The 27,399-nt window shown below is 43.7% G+C and overlaps 1 protein-coding gene across 1 annotated transcript in view; it reads right to left on the bottom strand.

Moving 5' to 3' along the window:
* Window positions 1–24,278, bottom strand: part of SNTB1 (syntrophin beta 1) — a 118,797-nt gene extending 94,519 nt beyond the window's left edge. The window contains exon 1 of the mRNA XM_061995942.1: window positions 23,669–24,278. Within this exon, the coding sequence (XP_061851926.1) occupies window positions 23,669–24,191 (523 nt within the window). The 5' untranslated portion in view covers window positions 24,192–24,278. The remainder of the gene's footprint in view (window positions 1–23,668) is intronic.
* Window positions 24,279–27,399: the final 3,121 nt, after the last annotated feature.

Here is a 27,399-nt window from a genome sequence, read left to right on the forward strand (position 1 = left end):
TGAGAGTCAAGAAAACACATATACTCTCTTTTATTTTTAATCTCCTGTCTTAGTGCATTCAAAAGAATCTTATGGGACTTCTGCTAAAGATACAACCAAAAAAATCATTCTTAGCACAAATAAAGTACATTAAGGCTAACCACATGTAAAGATCCCATTGAAATGAACCATAATACTTGTTCCTTTGCCATTTAAGAAAGAATAATTTCATTATTCAAAACCCAGTGGATGCATGGTTTTGCCAGAACGACTTCTACAGAGTACATTACTTGCTTCCATTTCCCACCAGAGAATTCTAGTATGCTTTACTGCTGTTAGAATTAACAGCTTTGAAAGGGACTGCTCATTTTAAAAGAGGGCAAATTTCTGTTGCTCAGCTTCAAAGATGTTAAACTGTGCACAGAACTGCACAAATACCTGTATGCACAGCCTCAGCCTTCAATTAATACTGCCTTTGTAATATGCTGCTCTGACAGAAACATTCTCCCCATATTTTTTTCAGTAATTGAGATACCTGAGGGAGAAAAAGTGCAGAAAATAGAATTGGTCTGAATATGAGGCAAGTTTTCTTAGCTTGCAACAGACCCAAATCTTCAAATATGGATTGGGTTCTTAAATTGCACTTTTTGTACTTTTGTGAACGGCAGTTGAGTACATATGTAGTGTGAAGCAAATATCAACCAGAAACAGCAAGAAAATTAATTGCTAAAACTGTAGGGGCAAAATAATGTGTTTTTAGCAGTTCAACTTCTGAGCAAAAAAACACTTGTGCAAGCAACTTGCCTGAACTCCAGAGGCTGATGAATCATGTCTCAATGATGAAGAGGCAATGAGGGCCTGCTGTGATGAGGATGCTGCACTAGGTAACACAAAGGAGAGGGAACCAAGAAAAAACAAAGTGAGCAGTGGTGATCTAGAAGACATGGATGCAGAGATAAAAGGCAGACAGAGAACTGTTTGGCTCCTCTTGCACACGGATGACAGTTGATTTCATAGAGTCTTTCACAGATGCATGCAGACCAAATGAAGAAAATGGTGTGATATCCTGACTGTACATCCTTAGTGCCAAACACTCTGGGCATCGGCTTCATGTATTTTACAAAAAAGATGCTTTGGCTTCTTTTTTTCTACACTGTTTCCTGTTCATCCCCTCTACTGCTTCAGTTTGTGAAGCCAAAACCTCTGATCAAGCACCAGATTAAGAGAACGCACATTAGAAAAGCATTCTTTATTCCTGCATTTGAATCAAGCTGACATTTCACACACATTCATAATACCGCTCAGCTAAAAGGGTTTACAGGGCAGAGACACTCCTCCCAGGCTATCTGTTTCTGTAATGGATTCTTCAAACCAGGAAAGGATGGGTTGTAGGTATTTAAACAGCAAAACTACTTAACTAAACATAACTACTTCCTCTGAAGCTTTAGTACATGGTAAAAATTTCCATTTATCTATTTTTACGTGTGAATTGGAAACATTTGTGAAACTTGGTATTCTTCTGTCATGGCAATTAAGAATGGTATTTCCAATCATCAATCATCAGCAATTCTGAACTGAAGCGATGGCCAGCAGCCTCACCACTGTGCTCTAGCAGGTCCCTGGGATTAGATGGCAGGTGACTCCTCACATTTAATTTCTATTGGCTTTAGAGATATGTTTTTTATTTTCTCAGAGATGCTTCTCCGTATGGAAAGTACATTTACCACTTCTCTACCTGCACCTTCATTTAAGAAGGAGACTTCTAGATTTATCAGCAGGACTAAACATTGATATTTACATATATTTCAATATCGGACACATTCATCAGAATATCTGTTAAGCTTGCTCATCCCAAAACTGAAATATTCAAATTACTATGGGACACAAAACCATACTTTTCAAGGTCCATGCTGCTCTTCCAGGAATACTATGGGTGTAATGATGCTTACACTTTTGTCAAAATAACCTAAAGTAGACTCATGCCTTAGTTCTTTTGCAGATTCAGTTTGCTTAGTGTAATTTTAAGATAAATTTAACAAATGCTTTGAGTCTCAAATCACATTTTGCACCTCCTGCTGCCTTTGTTGTTGCAAGAAATATGCCAAATCCTCCCACCTCCTCTGTCATGTGCAAAACTGATAGGTTCTGAAGTGTTGAACTTTTGATTGTTTTATCCTTTCTAGGGAGCTGAGAAAGTGTAGCTGAGACCTGGCTTTGCCTCACCACTAAAACTGGGTGAGGACTTTCTGAAACTAAAGCACACAGTTCACAAGCCAAGAAAGGCTTAGCCAAAGAGCCGCTCCTGCTGTAGAAAAGGGCCACCCTAGGTCATGTTTCAAGGAGGGTACAAGTTCAGGAAAAGGAAAGAAACAAAGATTTGTATTGAAAATTGCTGCCTAGGACTTGGTCTTGGTGCTAACTTAAAGGGGAAGAAAACCAAAGAAAGAAAAAAGCAAAGTTTAAAGGAGAAGGAGAGATGACAAGACAACGCTTATGAGGTCTGGAGAAATTAGTCTGCAGAGCCAGCTAAAAGAGCAAGAACAACTACAGGAATACCTGTAAGAGATACAGCATGAAAAAATTGATGCCCACATACAGAAATAAAGAAAAAAAATCATCCTTATAGGTTCATCAAGCACAACTACATAGTCTGGTCTTCTGCCTTTGCCCTGTGCCACATGCTCTCCATCCAGTGTCACCAGCACCAACCCATAGCATCTGTGAACAAAGGGGACGCTGACAGCTCACACTAGCCACTAGGGAGACAAGAAAGCAAGGCAAGACAGGGGGAAACATGGTGATTTTACTGTATCAAGTATTAAGATAAACTGACACAGTGCCACCACTCCTCTGCTTTACACCCTTGAAGGTTTTCTGACTGCCTTCACTGCATACTTTCTCATGGGCATTCATCCTAACACTGTTCAGGGATATTTAAAAGTCAACCTGAGGCCCAGGAACTCATGTAGATGTACTGGTCTCCAGGCTTGTTGCCTCCACTGTTCACAGAAAACCTCAGAAAACAGCCAGTTCCTCTCTGAGACTATCTCTGAAAAGGGCTAATGCAGTTTAGTCCTCTCCTGAAGGGGAAGTTTTTCTGCATATTTCTCAAAAACCATGATAAAAGATCTCATAAAGGGACACATGAATTTTAACAGTTTGTCCACCCACACTGGAGCATCTGGAGAGATGCCTTCTCCCATGAGGTTTCCATGCTCTCCCATTCAATTGCTTTTTAGTCTTGTCTATTAATTGAAATAAACCTTTGTCAAAAAAGGAGTCAGTCACTGTTTCAGACACAATGGTTCTTATTTCCCATACTTTCCCAGAATTTGAAAGTTTCAGATAAATTGATATTATGCTAAAACATATCAGTTAAGTGGAAATTAAAAACATCCCACCAAACCAGAACAATGTATTAGTACATAAAGAAGGCTGCTGCCACTGAAAGCAACAGGATCAGTGCCTGCTCACAACCCCTGCAGCAGGAGGAAGCCAGTTAGAATGTAATCATTATTTCTCTAGTAGGTTTAAGAATTGTCAGGCCAACCTCTCTGTCCTATCCACAAATAACTGTTTGCCAATCTCTCTGCTATGCTGAGGGCACGATACTGGGCAAAAGACTACAAAGGAGATCATACAAACTGGCCCAAGTCAAAGGGACACAGTCAGATGCCATTCATTAACTCTGACCACAAAGGAAGTGGGACCAGAGCTAGCAAAGAAATGAGAAGAGATGCTCTGGTAGGGAATCTTTTTCACTTTGTTGATGAAACAACATGAAAACACACTCCTCACATACAGCTGGGTGAACCAACTCCCTGCCTGGTTGCAAAAACACCAGTATTCACGTAAGGGACAGTTCAGGGTTGCATGGCCAGTGCAATAGCCCCAATTTATTTCTGGTTTAATTCTCTGAACCTGATCACTAGAAACTCGGATAAGTGCCTGAGCAATGCAAGAAAAAGTCAGAAACATGCAGCTAGGGGTGAAAGAAGGTCAGTTTTAAGTGTAATGAAAGCACACTCCAAGTTCTCCAATGTGCATTAACTCAACTCTGAGTTAACACACTAAAGTCTCTAGGTCATGTAAAACTGCATTTTCACACTGCAGAACTCATTCTCCTGCAAGAGACAAAACAAGGGGCTGGAAAGCAGCCTCATGGCAAGAAATAAGTTGAAACTCCTGAACAAGAAAATGCATAGCCATCATGTGGCAGGCAGTCTTGCAACCAAGCCCAAAGGTCACTATCCCTTTGCACAATCAGAGTAATGACTCAAATTCCCAAGATCCTTTCAGATCCTGCCAATCCCATTTTTTTCTGGTTTAGATTTTTCTTTCCTTATATGTTTACAACACTTCACAGTTTTCTAATTTAGCTAATGAAGCTTCTTACAGTTCTAGGGATGCTTTCTAATTTTTTTTTTTTGTTTAAATAAAATATTTTTTTTAAGTATTCAAGCATTCAAACACCTGGTATTCTGAGTAGCATTTCCAGATTAATACATTGGAAGAGTGTGCAATGGAGGAAAATAAAGGTGCAAAGAAAGAGCATACTTAGGTTGGAATCACCAAGACCCAGAAGTGATAAGCAGTAAGTTAAGTAAACCAAATTTGTTACTAATAGGACAGGGACTGAATACAGAAAGAAACAGTATATTAAAAACGTCTTGCATAAATAAACTAGAGCAGTTTTAGGCTCTGTATAGGGTAAGAAAGTCCATGTAATTAAATGGCTTTAAGGCAGAGTAACTATAGTGTGTCTGGGTTTAGGACAGAACAAGTTATTAGATGAGACCCATGCAAGCACTAAAAAAATCACAGGATTCTTACACTTAAAAGTGGACCAAATTTAACATGCCCAGGAATATAGTGAATTTGAAGCTTTTAAGACATGTCTACGCATGGCTACTGAAAGCACAAAACTAAAGGATTATGTGTACATAAACCAATTCAGGAGTAAGATGCATTTATTCCCTAGGCAAGGTGTACACAAGTAAAGCTTCAGACTCCCTTCCTGTCCTAAAACAAATCAACACCTGAACTTCCAAAATTAGAGAGTCTCAGTTGAGTCTGTGCTTTGCTCCTGGGCACCAAAAGACTCATCTGTCCCTCTTCTTGCCCATTAGAGGTAGTGGGAGGTGTTTAATTTTCTGACTTTTGATCCTCACTTCAACTGTAAGATCGTTGCTCTTGCTATTAAGTCAATGCAGCCTTTGCTCAGGGCAGGTAGCAGAATTTCCCACTCCCACACAATCCAGGAGATGGCCTGTATGAAAGATTTATATCAGCCCTTTATGCAGCAACAGAAGGTGATATAAAAGCTGGGATATGCAGAATACAAGGCAGGTAAGAAGCTCACTTTAACTTGTGGGTGACAGAATTAACACTGAAAATTCAAGACTGTCACACAGAAGTCTAGTGCTTTCCAAAAAAAGGTGGGTTTTTTTTCTCAGCTGTGGCACAATCTGCAACACTAAGAGAGACCTGGCCCTGCTCCATCACTATTTGAAGATGGTTGCACAGGGGACAGATTTCATCCATTGAATGTTGACAATGACAAGACAAGCCTCATCACGATGGCTGCAGTTTCACAACAGCTTAACACAGATCTTAAACATCAGCTGTCCCCCAAAAGGGATCTGTAATGACTCAAGCTTCCCCTGACCTTGCTGCCATCCAGGCAGCCAACTCGGGGACTTGCAGCAACCCACCACACAGCATGACCACAGGGAAGCAGCTGTCAGAGCGCAGGTGGAGGAGCAGGAACGAGCAGCCAATGCCAGGAAGAGGGCTGGAAAGTCCCACTCAGCTCACAGTTTCACAACATGTCGGCTTTAGCAACAAAACCATCTTGCTGGCGTTCATGGCTCCCTTCTGCAAGCACAACTGCTTGCACAAACATATTTTCTGGAGCATACCTTAGGTCATGTCATTTAAAAAATACCTGCTTCTGGCATGGCACCGCGCAGTTAAATCAGTGCAAAGAGCTCCACTACAACACGGAGATGGGCTCTTCTTATGCAAGTTTCTTGCCAAGGCCAACACAGAATGCAATTACATGTTAACATACTCAAACAGTATATATGGTTTGGAGGTTTTTTTTAATTATTACTTGCAACAAAGATATGTAGTACACTCTGCTCTTCAGATTGTATCCTGCTCTGCATAAATTCTGTGTTTCCCTCAAAATCTCAATTCTGGAGAACTATGCAACTGAGAACTAAACAACTGTCCTTGGGATGCAAAGAAAAAGCTGGAAAAACATTGTAAGGGAGGGATCTATGTCAAATAACTTTAATCACCTAAGAGGTGTAACTGGAAGCCAGGTTAGCATCCCTGTAGTGAGGAAGGAGAGTGGCATCTCCCAGGAGCCACTCAGTCTGTTTCTCTGCATCTCGTCCTGAGAGCAGGGATGCTCAGCACAGAATAAATGCTTTACATAAGAAGAATCCTCTCTAAAGGTATAATCACTCCAGAGAAAGGGGAAAACAAAAGCAAAATGACAAGTAATTTTGTCTGCCTATTACTTTCTAATGCTCAGAATTAGAAATTAATATTTTGAGGACAGAAAAGGTCACTATACAATCAGTTAAAAAAGCAGTATAAGTCCAACAAAAGGGAACACACAAAGATATAAACAAGTCCTTTTATAAAGAAGTTTTTAAAAATCAAGAAGTAGAAAAGAGTGAATGATTTACCTTTTCAACCGATTAGATAATGTTTCCTCAAAAGCATTACATTCCACATGTTACCCCTGAAAGCAAAGTCAAGTGCCTTTTTACAGCTTGACAGGAGCTTAGATTAAAGTTTCATTTCACGTGGCCTCTAGCTCTGCATCCCTGTTAAAACACATTCCCTGGTAGTATATCTCACACTTACTCAAGAGCATAAAAAATTTAGGAGGTAAAGGGCTCTTTTCTGCATTCACTGAGTGCTAAAACAATGACATCCCCTTCCCAATTCCTTTTTTTTTTAAAAAAAAAAAAAAAAAGCTACTAAAATGATAGTTTTTGAGAGCAAATGAAAGTCTACCCAGAAACTTGGGCTGCAGTCTGGCTGCAGGATGCTGCCAGGGAGCACCGCAAGGTCTGAAACTACAATGGAGATACTCCTATCTGGCAGCTGTGGTATGGGGATGGTATCAGCAGGGCATTTTCTCTCCTGCCCCACAGGATATAAATAATATGATGACAGCATCTCAGCCACAATCCAGTCTTACACTGTGCTGGCTCAGTGCTCCTCCACCCCAGAGGAAGATGGCAACAGGGCCCCACATGCCAAGGTGTCATGATCGTATCTCCCCTCCATTACCTCTACAGTATAAACATCAAAACACATGTCCCAGAAGTGAAAATACCAGCTTATCAGTCCTGAAAAGATATGTTTCACTTGGCTTTATTTGCTCAAGCTCAGCCCAGACCACAATCAAGAGAAGAAAAGAAGGATCTGTCTCTAACAAGTGAGCTAGATGAACAATGAATGGACTTCAGCTCCAGGACAAAGCTTCCTCAGCATGTGATTTCTAATCAGCAATAGTAGACACCAATAAAACTGCCTACCCTGGTGGCTACCTGCTGGGCCCACCTCCCACAGCAAATAAAAAGAACATATGAAGGTGATGTACATACTTCCTTTAAGCTCCAGCTTCACAGCTGCCCACATCCCAAGCCGGGCTCCATGTCATTAACTGAGGTAGAAGGATCTCGGGCACAACTAGTGAAAGCAGAAATTGGTCCATGCTCCCTACATGGCAGGTGGGGTGTGAAAAGCATTGGCCCTGGTGATTGAAACACTCCACACTTTGTCACAGGTAGGTTCAGCCTATTTCGGCTCAGCAGTTGAGCCAGGCTGAGCAGCAAGGACAGACAGCAGGGATCCCAGCTGATGCAGCAGTTGAGCATTGCTCGGGATAGCAATGGCTTTTAAGTGTCTTGCTCCTTTTCTTCTGATGGATAATTGAGATAAAGACAAAGGAGCCATACCTGATAACCCTGGCAAAGACTGAAACTACATTTCCAGACATCCTACCTCTCTGCTGTTGAAGGTAGGAAGCTTTGCAAGCTATACCACACTCATGAAAAACTGTGAATAGCTCTTGAGCCTGGGAAAGTAATTTCAGTTGAAGAGAGTTTACTTAGGACTAGTAAAAATGCCAAACACTTGAATAATATCAGTGTAATGCATCACATAAACAGAAAGGGTAGAACTAGACTCTCTACATGAACTCCCATCTCCTCTTAAATTTCATGAGGGCACACTTTCCAAAGAACAAACAATGGCAGAGAATATTACTGGCTTTTGTCATTGCTAACTTATTCCCAGAAGAGGTATTCCTACTAAACACTTGAAGCTTAAGATGCCAAAAAAAGAAACAACAAGTAATGGCTTTTCTGGGCACCACTGTACCTCTGCACTGCTCAGTGCTCCAGGGCAATGAAGCAGCTCCGAGCCTCTGCAGAGCAACTTGGGCAGTCTTGTGACACAGCTGGAACACCTTATGGCTGATGTTAAACTTTGGCTTATAAAGACTTGAACTGTTGAACTGCCTCCTCGACAGTCTGCTCTGCAGCAGCATTTTAATGGAGACACAGAGGAGACACTTCTCTCTCCTGCTGAAGGACAAGCCACAAACAGCCAGCCATGCTGGGTTGGAACCCGTTTTCCTCATTCCCTCGGAAAGAAGAGGGACGTTTGTGCTGAGGACACAAAGGGAGATCTGTTCCAGAGCTGGCTGCAGTCCTGCCTGGCTCCCACCGCTGGCCTGACACGGGCTGGTGGTGAAGGGGGAAGGGTAAAAACACAAGCATTGTCCCATTTCCCCAAAAACTGTTCCTAGCAAATGTGAGGATTTAAAAATATTGCACTTTGAGAATACTTATGTGAAGCACACGTGAAAATCTCAACTGTGTAAATTGGAGTTTAATTCATATATCCAATATTTCTACTCTTTGAAAAGAAGTTAAGCATGGCCATGTTTTTTCCAGTGGAAGAAGCTAGGACCTGCAAAATTGTCCTTCTCTCCTTGGCAATTGCTTGTTTGTTTTGGTGCTGCGTAGGTCAGGACAGAGGAATGATAATAAAAACATTAACACTTTTTCTCCTCACCTTGAACAGTGACAGGCTCAACAGCAAGCAGCTTTATATAGTGCAATCAGCACTCATATGCCCACAGGAGAGGAAAAACAAAATCACGGGGTCTTTGACTTGCAGAGCCTCACTCAAACTTAGCTTCAATGAAATCATTTAAGATATGTATGCAAAGGTCATCCTCATCCATATACAGGATCAGGGTGTAGAGGGGCCTATACACACCAAACATCAGCCTACACACATCTACAGAGAGCTGGATGGGGCATTCTACCTATCCTTGCTGCCTGCCCACCCTGTTTTAGCCTGCAAAGCGGAGTATTTTCATATAGTGTTATTTTCATAAATTGTTATTATATAATATGTATTTATATTTATTTGTATATAAATAAATGTATTTATTTAAAAGCTAAAGAGCCAGCATAATCTACTTTTTGCTTCGCCAGCACTTTCAGGAATTACCTGTGTATAGGAGCTGTGGATCCAGCACCGTGGATCTTCAAGCGTGAGGCATCTGTGAGGAAGAAGGCTGGTCTGAGGGAGGTTGCTAGTGCCTGCCAGAGCTCAGTCCCCTCTCACACTCCCATAATAAACAGGGACATTGTAGGAAGTGGTTTTGGGAGAGAAGCAAATCTGCCTCCAGAGCAAGCTGAGACTAACAGGCTCTCTTTTCTCCAGCCTCCACTGTGGTCACTGTGGCTCATATAAAGAGTCCTTTAGTAGGACTATTCAGAGGGCTCAGGCTGCACCACAGGGGCCCTTCAATGAAAACCAAACCCCACAGGAGCCTATGCCAGGGGCACCAGAACCGAATTCCTCACTGAATCAGTCTCACTTTTTTTTTCTTCCTAGGATTTACCAGGGAAATAAAGATAAAACTTCTTGATGGACATCTTATCACAGAGCTGTGTCTCACTTGAGTTTTCTGAATCAGTTATTATATTTTAACTGGATACTCTTCATGTAATACACTGTAAGAGTTTTCTTTGCAACACTCTTCCAAAGCTATGATTACAGGTTTAAAATTAATGTTAATTTCAACTCACTCTATTTTCTAACAATGCCTATATTTAAAAGGAAAAAAAATCACACAAAGTAATTGGGTTGTATTCCAGGCCTGGGGACCTCAGGGCTCCTGAGCTAACCCAGATTCTCCCAAGACCTCCTGCTCGAAATACAGCAGACTTGCAGTTTATGTATCATCTTGTGATGATACCAATTATTTCACTTTTTCAATCACTCTTAAGCTGCCATTGCAACTTGGCACGTTTTTAGAGACACAGAAAACCACCAGGTTTGGCTGTTAGCCAGGTGGCCATCAGCAGCTGACAGAGCCTCCCTGGTCAGCTACAACTGCAGGTTTTCTTGCATAATCAGGCTGATAAACATCAAACTTATGCTGATGTTTCCTCGTATCCTAAATGATACAGTCAGAAGCCAGAAAGGAGGGAAATAATATCCACAAAAATGAGGGCTGGGCAAGGAGAAGAGTGTTGCACTGTCAGATTAGGGGCAAGGCACGCAGAGGCTTTGGCCTTGGCATACTCTGCAAACCCAGAAAGTCGCTGATAATTGTCACAATATAACATCATAGACTGCAATGGCATCAAGGTAGTAGCAAACTAATTTTTCCTGGAGAACTATCTATGTGTTGACAGTGTACAGAGAAGGTGGAAGGGCACTTACAAACCTCCCCTTCAAGAGGAAAGAGGACAAATTTTTGCTGGGTGCAGCTTTTTGGAGAAAACAGAACTCTACAAACCAGTCTTCACCTGAAACTACATTTCTGTTGTCTCCAAAAACGATTGCTTCCTGTTCCAGTTAAACATTAGTTTTTAGTGTGTCTCTGCTGTTGCAGAGGTCAGAGCTTAGCTCCAGACAAGAAAGAAAAGCAGAAATATCCTTTGGAAAGCTGTTGATGCAGTAACTGTCACCCTGGAATTTAAGAGAAACCACGCAGGCTTGCAGAAGTAACATTTTGATGCCTTTCTAATTTGAGACAAGGACTCAAAGCTTAGGCACACATCCAACTGCATCGAATTATTCAACCTCTGTGATTAGCACTGAACAGTAGATTAAGAAATCACAATTGTTTAATCGATTATTATTGCACAAAATTACTGATCTCAGAGACTAAACTGCTGCCATATCTATTTTACAATGATTCTGCTCATTGATCTTTAGGGGAGTGGAAATGGAGGAGGGACAAGCTGAAAAGGTTGCAAAGAGGGAATATGGAGTCAGGCTTGCTAAGCACAGCAAAGCAGCACGTTAACATAGTCTTGAGTGGAAAGCTTGTGAGCGTGTCTTTTCAGCAATGCAGCAAGCCAGTGAGGTGAGTCACCCAGTAAAGACCAAAGAGCTGTCCATATTATTTTAAAGGTGAATTAATGCAGTAGGTATCAGACAGGATAAAGTTGCATCAGCATATTTTTTCCCCATCAGTGACTTATGTCAATAATGCTTGCTAAAAAATATCCTAATTCCACTGAAATCAATGGAAAAATTCATGCCAACTTGAAGAAGAGGTGGCCTCTCTCCTGCTGCAAATGCACTCCCCTTTCCTGGCATTCTCTAGAAGATGGCAAGTTGTCCCCTTCAGCCTGGAAGCTGCCAGCTCACTGCTGGGGGCTCGGCTGCAGACAGACATGGATAGTGGGGTCCAGGTACACAACACAGACTGATAAAAAACAAAATTGCAGGTGCAGCCTCCTGTGAAGCACTCCAGCAAATGAATCAACCTAGAGACTCTGTCAGTGCAGGTATAATCAAGACTATTTATTTCCATTTTCATAGAACAATTAACTTAATCTACATAGCACAACAAACAAATTCTGTCTTGCATACAAGCAAATGCATGTACAACACATGTGCAAGCTCACAGCATATGCCGTATGTGTGTGCCTCTTTGTAGCTTCACTCCATGTAATATTGCTGATAGACATTTGTAGCTATGCCCACATCAGGGCTTGGTCAGTGCTAGAATTAAACTGCTACATCTAAAGGCATTCTTAAACCAACATCAGCCAATGCAATAGTAAACAGAATGCAAAGGGAAAATAAAGAAACAAAATAATGCATTACATATTCCACCCTAGAAATAATTTCCCACTCCTTCTGGTTTCACAAACAATTCTTGATTCCTTCCTATACATACAGTTCTATACAAAGTCTTTAATGCAGCAAAAGCTAAAAAGGCAATGGGTCAACTTAATTTACAGCTGCATTGAGGAGATATTAAAATTAAACCTAGCGGAGCTATTTTAGGCATGTTTTAAAGACTCAAGAAGTTTCTTCCTCATTTCCCTTTGTATTCAAGGCTTCTACTGTGAGTTTCACAGAAACAAGGAAGTGTACCCCCAGAACAATGACTAACTGAAAAGATAAAATGTAAATGTCTTAGAGGAAATCATATACTATACCACTTGTGACTTCTCCACTGGAAGTGTATCTGGCTTGGCTCATCCCAAATATACATCCTTATCCACTTTGTACAAAGTGTGTATTGATAGAGAACTAACAGAGCAAAGTGATTAAGGAGAACAGCATGTCTAAAGTTTCCATAGAAAAGAATAAATGCCTGCACTTAAAGAAATTAACTGTATTTTTTAATCAAATGGGAAAAAAACCCCAAAACATTGAATTGAGTCAGTTAAAAGTTTTTGGACATGAAAATTTCCTGTTGATAAACATGACATGATTGCAAAGATTATCCACAAGAAGAATGTACTTTGGGTAATTTTCTGCTCTTCCACATAGAAAATTCTATTAGAAAAGTTTTTTAAATGCAAGTTCAAATCAGCCTTCTGAATGCAAATTGCTTTCTTTTTAGATGTAAAATGCCATTTCAAATTAAACCATCATCAAGATTCCCACTGAAACTTCTGTGTTTTCATGACCACCTTTTCTTTCCTCCCTCGGAAACCAAAAGGTATTTGTTGCTCAATATTTAATAAGAGAGTAAACCTTGAAACTTTCCTAAGGTCTTAATGCTATTTATGCACACAGACGGAAAGCTCTGGCAGTGCTTGAATGAAAACTCAAGCATTAAATACTAACAATTTCAAGGTATGCCTAGCAGACAATTTCAATATACATATAAAACAAGATCAACACAGAATGGTCCTAGAATAGCAGTCCTTACACAGGCAAAGGCCATAATCAATTTAAGTTTATTTTCATTGGATGACATTTATAATACGTCCTGACTCTTTATTTATTTAGTCCAGACTTCATAGACAAAGTGCTGCTCTTTTGATAGTCCAACCCACATGTCTATTAAAATAGATATAACACAGAGAAAGCAAAACATAAAACTGACAAAGGATGATTTTTAGTCACAGGTATATTTTATTTTCCTTAATGGAGCCTTTCAGGGTTCATTTTAATGTGTGACGTGGAAATTCCACTAGTTTATTTCTGCAGTGTTTTCTTTATGACATGCCCTCGTACATCACTTAGGTCTGGCTCATTTACACAGACAGCTATTCACTGAAAAGACTGGGAACTTCTTCAAATTAGTTGCTTTCACTTGCATTTCTCCTGAATTTCTCGAGTACTGCTTTCTTCTATTGTCTTTTTGGCTAGACACTTCTCTAGCATTCCACAAACATGAAGACTGAAGTCAATATGGGGGTTTTTTTACCTTTTTTAAGGCAGATTTCCTCCCCAGGGCTAGAAGATAGACGTGTCTACAAACATCCCAGCATCAGCCTGCAACCCAACCGCTACCCCTGCAAAGAAGAGAGCAGCAAAAGCTATGAGAGCAACAGTGACTTTAAGCAGATTTACTGTGGCATCTGTAGCACCTTGAGGTCCCAGCAGGTTTAAGTATTGCTCATGTCTCTCTCCGAGCTCAGGAGTTCCTCAGCTGTTTAAAGAATTTGAGCTATGTTAACCCTTTGACCAGGCATTTACCTGAACTTCTAAAATCTAGATGGGTTTAATTTGGGCAAAGCACAGTAATAACACCTGGAACTCTTCACAATGAGCCTGCTGTCATCATCCAAGTCATTCCAGCCTGAAGCCTGCTCCCCTTCTCTTGCAGTAATCACATCTTCCTGACTTTATTCAACAGCTCACAATCAGCACATCCCCTGCTCAGGAACACGCCTCTCTCCCAGGGGCGAAATAAAAAGCCTCTCCATGAAATGTTGAGCGAGGAGAGCCCACCATGTCACCCTCACAGAGGAGAGATCTGATGGGTAACATAGGTATTAGCTCAGCTTTTCCAGACCCATCAAAGCTCCAGCAGCCTAAAGTTGGTACAACCACGTTGGCCTCAAGCACATATTGAAGGTCAAGCCCCAAACATGGAATGTCTGTTGATGGCTGTTCATTACAGAAGCATGTATATACATGCGTCTTACAGTGTGTGGCTCTGTGCCTAGGTATGTATTTATATGGTAGGCAATCCAACAGGAATCTTGTTGGGTCTCTGGAGACACCCCTCCAGCCCAGCCACACATCGCTGATGGAGGAAGCTGTGTACCAGAGGAATTTACCACTGTGTGAGACAGGACAAGTCAAAAGGGGCAAGACAGGTACCAAGGATAATGTGTTCTGTCAGAAATGGTGGTAATTTGGAAGCCTTTTTTTGCTGTTAACAGCATCCCCAACAAAACAAACAAATAATAATTTCCCACAAAGCAGAAAAAAACCCAAACAGATCAACAAAAAAAAAAAGATAGAGAATTCAAACAAGAAATAGTGAAGCCAAATCTTGTTCTTCTCATTCCTAGAAAATACTCCTGAAGATTCAATAATTAAATCTCTCTTTTGGCTTCACATCAGCAAGAGAGGGATCCTGCTGGCTCCTGCCTGGCAAGAGTAGGACCAACAGGAAGCTGGCTGCTGTGAGGGAAATCATGTCTGACATGGCTGTCCTGCCAGCCCAAACTCCAGGAAAAACAGATAAACTCCCACTGTTTGAGTTAAAACTATTAGCTTAAAGCAGCCTCATGAGCTACACGCTGGATAACCCTAAATCTCTCCAGCATCTTTACCTTCACATAGCTGCTTCTTGCTCCCCTTCCAGAATCAGTCACTGGCAGTTAAAATACACATATTAATATAGCAAATAATCCTGGAAACAGCTCTTATTGAAATAACTCAGACAAGACTGGAGATGCAATATTTCCACAGTATAGCTTTCAATACTCTCTCATAACTACTTGATTACGTTAAAAGCCAAAATAGGTATTGCACCAGCAGAATGTCAATGGCAAATGGAACATGCAGCTTAAGTAATGGCTCTCTTTCCCTAAAAGGGCACATGGGGCTCATAAATAGTCCCATGAGGCCATGTTATCTGTTGGAGCAAATCAGTCATTCTTCCTTTGCCAGAAGATTATTTATATTCTAATACTGTCCTTTTCTTTAAGAAATAATAACAGTTTTACATTTTTATTTCAGTGTTACAATACTGCTCTAATTTTCAGATATTGGGAAAAAGGATCCTGTTCCTCAGATACTTACACCAGCAATTTACCATTTCTTAGCATTCCATTAAAGTGAACAGAAGCTATTGACACAGATGTACACACACAAGTTACTCACCTGTGTGTTGCCTGAAGCAGACTCACAGCTCAAATACATGTCAGCTTGAGATCGAAACATCCCTGGGCAGCGAGGAATGAACAGCCGCAGCCTTAGCTTCGATGACTTTTAGAGCTGTGCCAACAAGCGCAACTTCCAACAGTTCGCCAAAAAGCTGCACAGCATTTTTAGGAGTGTGCTGTATGTTAATCATTTCTAATCAGAGCCAGTTTCTCCACATCTACTGTTCTGGCTCATTTCCTTACAATTAAGAACTCCATTTTACCCAATTGCTACGATACAGATGTGCTGCTTTGGCTGTGACCTACTTTGTCATGCCCTTACTACAGGCACAGTGAAAGGCACCATCAGTTCAGTAGTTCAAGTTCTAGCCAGTTAAATTAAAGCCAGACTGTAACAGAATTGTACAGCAACAGCAGTCAGAAATTCATGTCTACCAAAGAGTTAGGCAGAAATTTTGCTCCTTAATTAATTTATGTGAAGGAACAAACTTAACGCTACAACAAGGCAATATCCAGTGATGACCCAATCTGGAGGACTACTCACAGTTGATTAAACCTTTTGTAAGCAAGTTTGTTAATTTATGTTCTGGAGAAAGGTGTATTTTGACAGCTGAGTGGACAATGGACAAACCAATTTTGTCTTTCCCCAAGTTTCCCTGCATGCAGAGTTAAGTAAAACATTTTTGTGTCCTAGTTTATTGTTCAGCATTTCTGGACTCTAAGACATTGCAAGATGCTGGATGCCACAATTTCAGTGAGTGCCCTCTCTTGCAGAAATGCAAGGCATAGAAAGCAAAGCCATTAGCCATCTTTTAAAGCATGGAGACCAAGCCTTACAGAGCAGCTTTCCAGGTCTTGCAAAACAGCAGCTGACAGCTGTCTATTTAAGGAGCCTCATGCTAGCATGTAGCATGAGCAACAAATAGCATTCCACACTTTCTACATACCTTGTAGTTTCTCTGAAACTTCTCTAGTCCAATTTACCTTGGGCATCTTCGAACTCCCTCACTGCAGTGATGCTCCTGAAGGCATGTACCGAATGCTACCACTCCCCTGATGTTCCTTCCCATCCCTACAATGAAGTTTATGCCCCTGCCAAAAAAGACTATTTAATCCTATTATTCATAGTCCTAGCTCTTTCCCAATCCACCACAACAGTATGATGTTCTCCCTGATTGCCCTAGGTCTTGGCAAAGACCCTTAGCACAGATCCAGCTTATGCTGACAGCAGTAATTTTCTCTGGTCAACATAGTTTAAAGTTTGAAGGGGTGACATAGCTGAGGCAAGTGAAGCTCACTTTACATCAGCTACAACCACCGAAGTGAGACCAATGGGGGTGGGGACAGTGTAAGAGAGATCAATATCACTCACCTCATCCCACCAGGTCAAGGCCAGCAAAACAAGGCCACTGTCTTAGTTTTGGCTAGGATAATGCTCTTCCTATTAGCTGGTACAGTGCTGTGTTTTGGATTTAGGATGAGAATAATGTTGATAATACATTGATGTTTTAGTTTTTGCTACACAGTGGTTTACACTAAGTCAAGGACTTTTCAGCCTCTCATCCCACCGCACCTGAGAGGAGGCTGGGGGTGCACAAGAAGCTGGGACAGCCAGGACAGCAGATCCCAACTGGCCACAAGGATATTCCACACCATAGAACATCATGCTCAATATATAAACTAGAGGGAAAGTTGTCTAAGGCCACTGCTCAGGAACAGGCAAGGCATTGGTCAGCAGGTGGTGTGCAATTGCATTGTTCATCACTTGTTTTGTATATTATTATTATCCTTTCCTTTTCTGTCCTATTAACTTGTCTTTATCGCAACCCATGAACTTTATTTTCCTTTTTCCCACTTGTCTCTCCCATCCCACTGCGAGGGGTGGGAAGTGAGTGAGTAGCCGTGTTGTGATTAGCTGCCTGTCAGGTTAAACCATGACAGCTACTCACAACACTACATGATATAAAGTTAAAAGGCATTTTGCATGTTCTAGAAACATTGCTACCATCCCTTCTTCACCAACTATTTTTTTCTGAGATGCTTGAAGAATTTTTTTCGGACTTGGAAAGCCAGAATTTCCCATGCAGTACTGGGACAGCTTTGTTCCCACCATATTTTGATCATTTATGTATTCTATTGCTGTTTCCTCCAATTTCCCTTCCACTGAAGTAGCTGTACCAATGCTAACAAGTAGCCATGGCAACATAATCTTGCAGAATAAAGTACAAAATAATCCTATGATCAGAAATCTATATTAGAAAAATGGAATGGAAATAATGTGTTCTTAAAGCATGGAACACACTAGAAGAGACTACAAATAGATATGGTAAACTCTCCAACAATTACAAACTCCGAATGCACACCAATGGATGGTTTGAATTAGGGAGACTCCTCACCATCTTCTTTAGGACAGACATGCATCAAGCATTTCTGGCCCAAATCCAGCGTGCAGCAGGGTTGGGTGAGGCCAGTGCCAGTGGCAATCACCCATGTGAAATGGCTTTCCTGGAAAGGTGGGACTGGTCTTCAGTGAAAAGGTAGCTGCCATGACAAAATTAAGACACAAACAAACATTGTTTTGTTACCTATAGCAAAAGCCTTCGGCTTTCAATTTTACTCTGTTCAATGACTTAAAGATTCTTCAAAGAGTTCTACCAAGTTTTCAATATATTTTCCACAAAGGAATTACTGCTGGGATTTTTTTAAAAACCTTTTTTTCCCTAATGATACTTCACGTGTAGATTCCATATGTGAAACTCAATTGCAGATCTCTCGACATATTTAATCTTCTAAGCACCCTCAAGGAGCTAATACTAAGTCTCTTCTATAGGACTTAGTACAAGATTTCCAAGGTAGGTGGGTTGAGGAGGCACCCTGTACTTGGTCCAAATAAATCCAGGAATGCGTTGCCCACAGCTGCCTTATTTTCTTTACAGTAACTGAGAAAGAGAGCTTGTACCAGATTTACTGCAAAGAGGATGTACTGATTCTTATCTGTGAAAGGTGATACAGACTGTCTGGACTGCTAAATTAGCTGGTAATCTAATCTAATCAATGAAAGACACATCAAGTGTTCCCACTCAAGCTTCCCCATCAGCTGAAGGCAGCTGAAACAATCAAAACTGAGATTCTCTGAGACTGCTTAGACTTGGTATTCTTGAGAATAACATTACCTGCTCTTTTCCCTTTCAATTTCACTTTCAAACTGATGCGTGCCAAGGGCAGCTACACAGGCTATGAAATGCAGCATAACCTCTAAATACAAAATATTTCCCCAACTGCATATTTGCTGGCACAAAAAAAAAAAAACACAGAAGAAAAAAAAAGAGGTAAAGTGTTTTCTCCATACATTTACTGGAAGTGTAACAAACAGCTATGCATACAATTTGCAATCACTGAGATTTACAGCCCTGACTGTAATAAGTAGTTATGTCACGTAGGCACTTATTAAGTGCCCTGTGCCTCATTTTTCCCCTATACTTGCAAGAGACACACTTGCTTGGATAAATATTGTATTTTGTTAAGCCCCAGAAATCTCTTGTTGTCACTACTTCACTGAAAGAAACATGAAAACATAGATAAGATAGCAAAATATAGCCAAGAAGTAGCTTGTGCCTACCGTACACTATTTCATCATGTAACTCAGGTACAATTTGCATCATCCACAGAAAATTTTAGAAGGGTAGGAAGGGGAGAATTCTTAAAACTCGTGTAGTTTGGAACATAATACATGTTATTATGGTACAGACTGCATGATGCTTATTCTGACACTGCTTTAAAGCTGTGGATTATTCCTACAAGGGTTACAGAAGATGACCATAGTCTACTGTCCACATGCTAAAATTCACTGTGCGGGAGACTGCCTCTTTATGGGAAATTTTTACAAATCCAGACAGGCTGTGAGAGCTCAAGGGAGCTGTAAACCCTACCTTGCAATTGTGTTAGCTTAACTGGGAATCACTCAAAAGCAATAAAAACTCTAGGAACACTAAAATGTTCATTTTCCCACTACATACCTTCCTATATCGTCATCAGAAGCTCATCCATGCCTATTTAACAAGTTAGGAAATGATGCAATGTAAAAAAATATCCTGCAGCCAGCTAGCAAAAAAACCCCACACTAATTGGGTTTTTTTTTTCTCCACATCCAAATACAGCGTCACTCAGCGGAGCCCTGTCAAACATTAGCACAGACTGCTTCAGTTTTTCATTTTTTCACACACACAGAGGCTATAAGTAAAGCACAACCAGCCGGGTAACAAAGCGTGCCAAGGGATTGCTCTTATCTAAGATGCTTTTTGATAAAGACAAACACCTTTTGTGTCTTAAGAGTCACTTGAATGTAATGTGCTTCACAGGGCACAAGAAGGGCTGCTTCATTTTCCAAAGTGCTTATTTAAGAAGACCCAATTTAACAGAATGGTGGGGAAATTATATGTTCAAACAATAGCTATCATGAGAATTTTAGTTGCCTTCCACACCTGCAAATATGCACTGTACCAGGAGGCTGTCTCATCTGTCATGTAGGGAAATTCTTTGTGCCCCTGAACACCGGTGAGCAGCTCCATCCTGATGTACTGAACACCTGAGGAGCCATACAGGGCCAACAAGCACAACACTAGTGGTTCCCCTGCCCCTCCTCACTGACTGCTTTGCTCTCCTGCACCCATGCTCACGCTGTGATGGAAAGCTCACAGGAAATGAAACCTTGCAGGCAGAAGAGGTCCATCCCCGCAGACACAGAGCAAGCAGGACTTCTTAAGGCTCAAGTCCTTCCTCACTATCACATCCTCCTCCTCTTGAACTTTCTGCCCTACAGCTCCTCAGATAGCAGCGTTGCCTGGTCCTATATTTCCTTCTATTTATCAAATCCTACCTGTTTTCAATTCACCCTGGCCAACAGATCAGACCTGTAAGAAGGAACTGATTTATACAACTTTAGCTTAGTAGCTGTACTGCAACAGAGCAATGTCCCCCAGGGATGGAAAATGAGAGGACAGAACAACACAAAATGCCCATTAAACTTTTTAATAGTAGGACCTCTCCCACTGGGCCTTACAGCTGTGCCACCCCATACCAGCACAGCCACTGCAGCTATGCCACCTATAACTCTTCTGCAAATAGTCTCTACTTCCACCAGCTCAGAGACAGTGATCCATGCAGCAAAAGTACAAAGCTTTAAAATGAAGCCTTGCCCCATCCTTCCCCTTTTCGCAGACCTCCCTCCTCCTGCCACCCACTCCAGTGCCAGCCCTGCCGCCCACCCATGGTGCAGAGGGCTGGGGAGGGATTTTCCCCTCCCTTCCTCCCCGCACAGGAATGCAAGAGAGACAACAGTTTAGTGCTGAGCTGGTAAATGCCTCATTTCACTGAGCAAGCAATTTTAGGAAGGACACTATATAACAGACAGGCTCCAGCACTGTGATGTTGGGGTGTTTTGAGCAATACTGACCACATCTCCACTGCTGATAACCTCTAAGAAACACTCAACTGTAACATCCTTTCCAAGAATGCACGCCACGTTGGGCAATACCCACAGCCCTCAGCCCTGTCACACCATGAAAGGTGCCCCTCTTGCTTTGTGCCTTGCCATGCCTTTGCAATTGCGTGGGAGCAAACCTGGCTTTTCTGGTCTGGAAGTCACAAGCAAGTCTCAGAATTTCCCTGAAAATGTAATGTCACATTTTTACCTGGAAACTTAGGCTGGCACTGCTTTGTTAAAACAAGAAAGATACTAAAAAGGAGATATACATGGATCTTCCCTTTCCCTGGCACAGGCTGCTTTTTGCAATAAGTAACTCTCTAAGAAGTCAGGAAATGGCAAAGTCCTACAGTTTGGAAGGAAAATCAAGGTTCTCCCTCCAACACTTTAAATCCACTTCTGGATTTTCTTTCCTTTAGTAATAAAAAGAACACTTTAGACTGTGCTATGGAAGAAAGAGCTTCAAAGCGTGAAACTGCATCGCAGGGAACTGTTTGCAACTGGCTGTTTACACAAGGCATTCGCATAGTGCAGTTCCCCGCCGCAGGGAGCAGTGTCTCCCGGGGCAATGCTGCAGCCAACTCCCCTTTGGTTACCAGCTGAAATAGACAGAGTTCAGTGTCAGAGTATTTTAACTCTAGTTAAAATACTAGTGAAATATGCTAGTGAAAATAGCATACTATATGTGGTATACTATAGATATACATTGGTGAAATACGCTCTTGATTTACAAATTCAACGGTAGAAACAACCACTGAAGCACATCAGTGCTTTATGGAGCAAGAAAACGCAAGAAAACAGCTGCAATGATGGAAGGAGTGGAGAGAAGGAGGGTGCTAAGCGTCCACCCACACTGAAACAGCTTCATCTCTGCTCCTGTCAGGAAAAGCACTTTTTTTTAAGACTCACACAGTGGCAGTGTGTTCAGGTGCTGCTACTGCAGGCACTACACAGAGAGAGAGAACTGTTGCAAGCTCTGTACATGTTACTCATTAGATCATACCAAAGGTCAGTCATTGCCGGCCTTTAACTGTGAAGCCCTTTAACTGTGTTAACAAACTATGATTTAGATGCAACAGCCACAATCCAGACCTCAGAGAGAAGTTAATATTAAGACTTCACAGGTATCTCTGCAAGTGTTTTGGCTGCAGCAAAGGAGGACGAGACACACTTTAGTCCTGTGAGCAGCTTCTTAAATCCTCACGGGGCACTAATTCCTTCACAGTTTTCACTGCTACATGGACAGCACCGAACAGTTTCTCAGCACACACTGCTGCAGATGACATTTTCACACCTTCCTCCCCTTCAAATGTTTTCTCTAACTTTATGCCACAGTGAGTTGTCAATGGCTGATCCTCAGATGCACCACCTAACCAACAGCAGCACCTCCTTTTGCTCCTCAGAATAAAAGCCAAAGACACACCTGAAAAAAGTGCTGCAAGGGCTGCAGGCACAGCGAGGTGGGAGTGCCTGTGGCTCAGAGGAAGGTGATGGCACGAGGGAAGAAGTGCAGCAGCATGCCTCAAGTGCCACTGACCTCCGGTTAAATGAACTTGTAGGCAAATATACAATCGCTTTATCAAACACGCGCCAAGGGCATTTCTGAAGCTGGTCATTCTCTCAGGTAGAGTGAGACAATTAGTCCTTATAAGAAAACAGGGATTAAACGCTTGACAATGTCTTTCTCCACAGGAACTCCCTGTCCTGGGGAGCCTGGCTCTGCTTCTGCTCACGCTTTCCCGACATCCAACCCGTTCTGGGGGACACCTTGCCTCCACGCCTCTTCCTCACACACCAACCAACGTCTTCTTACTTACTCCGGGCTCGGTTTCTAAGGCTACTTCTCACAAAAGCGTTTCAGTCACCCTTGAGAAAAGAAACGAGAGCTGCTGCTTTGCAGGGATGGTTCACGTGTCGGTGAGCCAGCACCAGCTTCATTCAAGCCTCTTTTTCCCCTCTCCTCCTTAGCCGAGAGTGGGAGAGGTGGAAGGGGGCAAGATTCGGACAGCGAGAGGATTCGGGCACATCTAGCTGTCTCTGGAAAAGTCCCCCGAACCCTTCGCTTACGGCCCGAGGGGATTCCTTTATCCCTTTAACCCCTCCTCTCCCGGCACCCAACTCCCGCCACCTTTCTTGGGCTGGAAAGCGGCAGAAGTACTCAGGCGGCAGACGCCGGCGGGGGTCGGCCAGGCTCGGCCGCCCCGGGAGCCTGCAGCCTGGCAGCCGACCCACCGCCGACAGCGGACGGGGTACGGGGGCTCCGGCGGCTGAGGGGACGGCGGAAAGTTCCAGCCCAGCTCCCCGGCGGCCCCGCTCATCCCTTCCCCGGGGGCTCGACCCTAAGGCATGCCGTCGGGAGTCTCGACGCGGCTCGGGGTGGGGGAGAATAAAGTCTCCGCTGGAACACTGCAGGAGCAGCGGTGCGAGAAGCGCGGGGGCACCTCTTCACTCCCTGGCTGGGCTCCGCCGCCTCTCTGACAGCCGACGTGCCCCAGAGTCTCCCACCCGCGGCATGCTGAACGCCGGGCTGTCCCCAATCCCGTCCCCCGTCCCCTACCTTCCAGCAGCACCTCCTTGCCGGCCCGCTTGAGCGCCTGCACCGCCTCGTCGTGGGTGGCATCCCGCAGGTCGGTGCCGTTGACGGCCAGGATGGCATCGCCCACGTAGAGAGCCTGGGTCTGGTCGGCCGCCAGCCCCTTGAAGATCTTGCTGATGAGGATGGGCATCTTGTTCTCCTTGCCCCCCTTGATGCTGATGCCCAGCCCGCCCAGCTCCTGCTTCAGCACCTTCACGCACCGCTTCTTGTTGGAGACGGCCTCGGGCACCTGCTCAGGGGGGTCGGTGAAGGCGGTGCGCACCGCCGCCGCCCCCCCGCCGCCCTCGGCCCCGCGGCACGCCGCCCCATCGCCGCCCAGGCCGTTGTGGGCCGCGCCGTCGGGCCGCTCCTCGCCGCTCAGCACCAGCGCCTCGCCGCCCAAGTTGGCCAGCACTTTGTGCCAGCGCTCCCGCACCAAAACTTCCAGCCAGCCGCTGCGCTGCGCCCGCCCGCCCCCGCCACCGCCCGCCGCCGCTACCGCCATCTTAGGAGCATGCTGGAAGCGCCGAGTGACGGCACCCCCGACCCGGCCCGGCTCGGCTCAGCGCGTCTCGGCTCGGCGCGGCGGCACCGGACTTCAGCCGGGGGGCGGTGGCTCCCGCGCGCGGGGCGGGGCGAGGAGCCGCGGCCGCGCCCCCGGGGCCGCGCGGGGCGGGCGCACCTGGCGGCACCGCCCGCTGCCGCCGCGCGGGGCTGCGGGCGCGGAGCTGCGCCTCTGGGGATGCCACGTCCCGCCAGCGACACGGGCACGGGCCTGGCCCGGGTGCCTTCGAGCCGAGGGGGCGAAGGGACTCGCTGGCAGCGGCGGCGATGGCTCCGTCAACTGCCGTCTGCGCTGTAGCCGGGAGGTGACGGAAACCAACGGCGGAGAAGCGCTAACGGAAACACAACTTTGGTTTTCCCAGAGACTATTTGTTTAATAAAGTAGATTGAAATTAGTAGGTGGCAGAAAGGTAGTTAGACGTCAGCTGTATGCAAGTAGAGTCCAAGTTGTTTCACGGCTCTGTGGGATGAAGGCAGCAAGTGATTATCATGGATAATCTTGCACATTTTGAAACTGCTTTCTTTGCCCTTTGCAAAGTTTTAAGGGCACACTGCCCACTTTGCAGTTTTTCCCATGCCCAGTTTCCTCCTAGGAAGAAATTCAGTGCCTGATGAGATACTTGAAGACAAACTTTCACACTGCTGGTTTGGAGCTGCCACTAGCGGGGATGGGGGAGCTGCCCCATGGCGATGTGACTTTACAGTCACGAAGCACCTCTTGCCTTGGTTTCAGTTCCTTGCATAGCAGCTCTGACTTCTTCCTAAACTGTGATGAAAACTCCAGCTGTTTTGGATGATTAGGTGTATGTGGGGGCAATGCTTTGGGGAGGTTGGGGTGGCCAGTGAGGTTATTAGTTTAATTCACGTCTAGCTACATGAATCATGTAGGTTCCTAAAAGTGGCCTCTTGCTCTTCTTTGGAGTGATGCTATTCATTTCTGACACCCAGGGCTCTTGCTCCCACACACAAGAGCCCCAGATTAACATGGTCTGGGCAACTTGGGACTCACCTCCTCAGCATGACTGGGTCAGGATTGTCCCCAGACAAGTTTGCCTTGGGTTTGTAGGATTTCTCAGACCATGCCTCTCTCACTGGGCTATGAAACCCACATCCTCTTCCTTCCAAAAGATGTCAGGAGGCCTCAGCTTCCTTCATCCGCACCCTCACCCAGGCTGTGCACAGGTCCCTCCTCTCTAGGAGGAATGCAACCCTGTGCCTAGGGAGAGCAGGAACCCACAGGAGATGGGTTATTCAAGGATAATGGGTGGGTGGAGAAAAAGCAGACCAAAGAGAGGTCTCTCCATTTCTCATGTTAATTAATGCAAGGTGAAAAGCTATAATTACATTTTCAGGGCTGTGAATCCTGAGTGAAAAGAAGTATGTCCTGCTGAACCTGAACAGGGGCCTGAGCCAGACACAGGATAAGGCAACACACCCTTTGCTCCAGCATTTCTCACTGGCTAATGTAGCTAGCTCATGTAGAACACCATGGATATTTGGATTGGTGTTTTTCTTAAGTCCCTTTCCCAGATTCCAGGCACAGTGAATGAATAGGCTTGTTTGGTTCAAGCAGCTTAAGGCAGGTGAAAGAAGAATGGGGAGGAAAGGACAGGCATGTACAAATGAGGTGTTGCAATGCTGGCTGTTGTAACACTCACATTCCTGTGTAGCTCCCAGCCCAAGTGACCAGGCAGAATTATAAAATCAGACATCTCAGTTTCCCAAGGGATCGGCTTTTACTGATTATTTTGTATTTTTTACTTCATGAATTAGTGAAGAATCAGTGCTCCTGCTAACGGAAATGTGTCTCTAAGTTGGGGGGGGAGGGTTAAAGTAATTTCAGAAAATTTACAAGGAAAAAATATTCATCTGTTTTCTGTCCTGTTGTGAAAAGGTAATAGAGGAAGGAAAGGAAACGTTTAATGCCTCACACCTGTCCTTCAGCACACTGTGCGCTCAGCCGTGTTTGCTGAGTGTGTCTGCTTCTCCAGTGGGGTTCCCATGGAACTGCCTTGTATAGACAATTGCACTGCGTGTATCTGAGAGCTGTGCTTGTTTCCAGCTATTTTACTTTCCCATTCCAGCAGAGGTAAATAATAAAATTTCCCAGGGCCAGCATCTGATATATCAGTCCCTGGAATGAAAAAGTCTTTAAAGCAGTCTTCATTGCCTCCTTCTCTTCACTCCTCCCTACCTTGGAGCTGCAAGAAAACACAGGTGACGTTTCAATCCTGAAAATAAATGTAGAGGGAAGAGAGCATAAGGCATGCTAAGGCACAGGCCCAAGGCAAACAGTATCTCAGATCATCTCTCCATCTAGAGACAGTGTGATTGATAGCTGATGTCTGTGCTTCCCAGTCCTGGGGGTTCAGGTCCATAACTGTGTTTGTATCCTGAGTCTTTATGTACCCCAAGAGCAACTGCTGGCTGCTGAGCTAAGGATCGAGAAAGAAAAAGTGCCTTGAGAGTTCTCTGCTGGTACTTCTGCCAACACTACTGTCCTCAGCCCTGCCTCGGGTCTGTTAATCACACCTGCAAGGGTAGTTTCAGAATTACAGGTTTGTGCAGCAATAGCAGGAATAGACAATCAAAACAGCTTTTTAATTGGATGTGCAGCTATTGAACCCTCAGGTTTGCAACAGAGAAAACTGTTAATCCAAAGTCAACTGCTGGTCCCTAGTGGTTTCCAGTGCATGTCAGAGTAAAAATTCCTAATTCCAGCTACTAGCTTCTCCTGACAGGGATGTTTCTGACATAATCTGTAAATACTGACACTACAGTTTCAGTGTTCATTGTGATGGTTTGCAAGGAAGGCAGGGTGTGTGGTGGGAGAGAGAGAGAGCACTTCATACTTCCAAGCTCTCATCTCTAGTTGTTAGAAAGGCTTCCAGAGCAGAAAAAGCTTAGCAGAAGCCCCTCTCCATCACTTGCCCTTCTGAAAGGTTCTGCTGTGAAAAGTGAACCCTGTCAAACAATGTCTTTTACTATTTCTGCTTCTTAGCAGCATGTAAAAACCTGAACTAGATTAGGGCTCCTTTCACTAGTGCTGTATAAACAAATTGCTAAGTGAGATAATACTAATAGCTGCTGTTGAATAGGTCTTTCACCTGCAGGGACTGTGGGCTCAGCTAAAGCCAAGAGACTATATG

This window comes from Colius striatus, chromosome 4 (genome assembly GCF_028858725.1).
Source record: "Colius striatus isolate bColStr4 chromosome 4, bColStr4.1.hap1, whole genome shotgun sequence".
In the NCBI taxonomy this organism is placed as follows: Eukaryota; Metazoa; Chordata; class Aves; order Coliiformes; family Coliidae; genus Colius; species Colius striatus.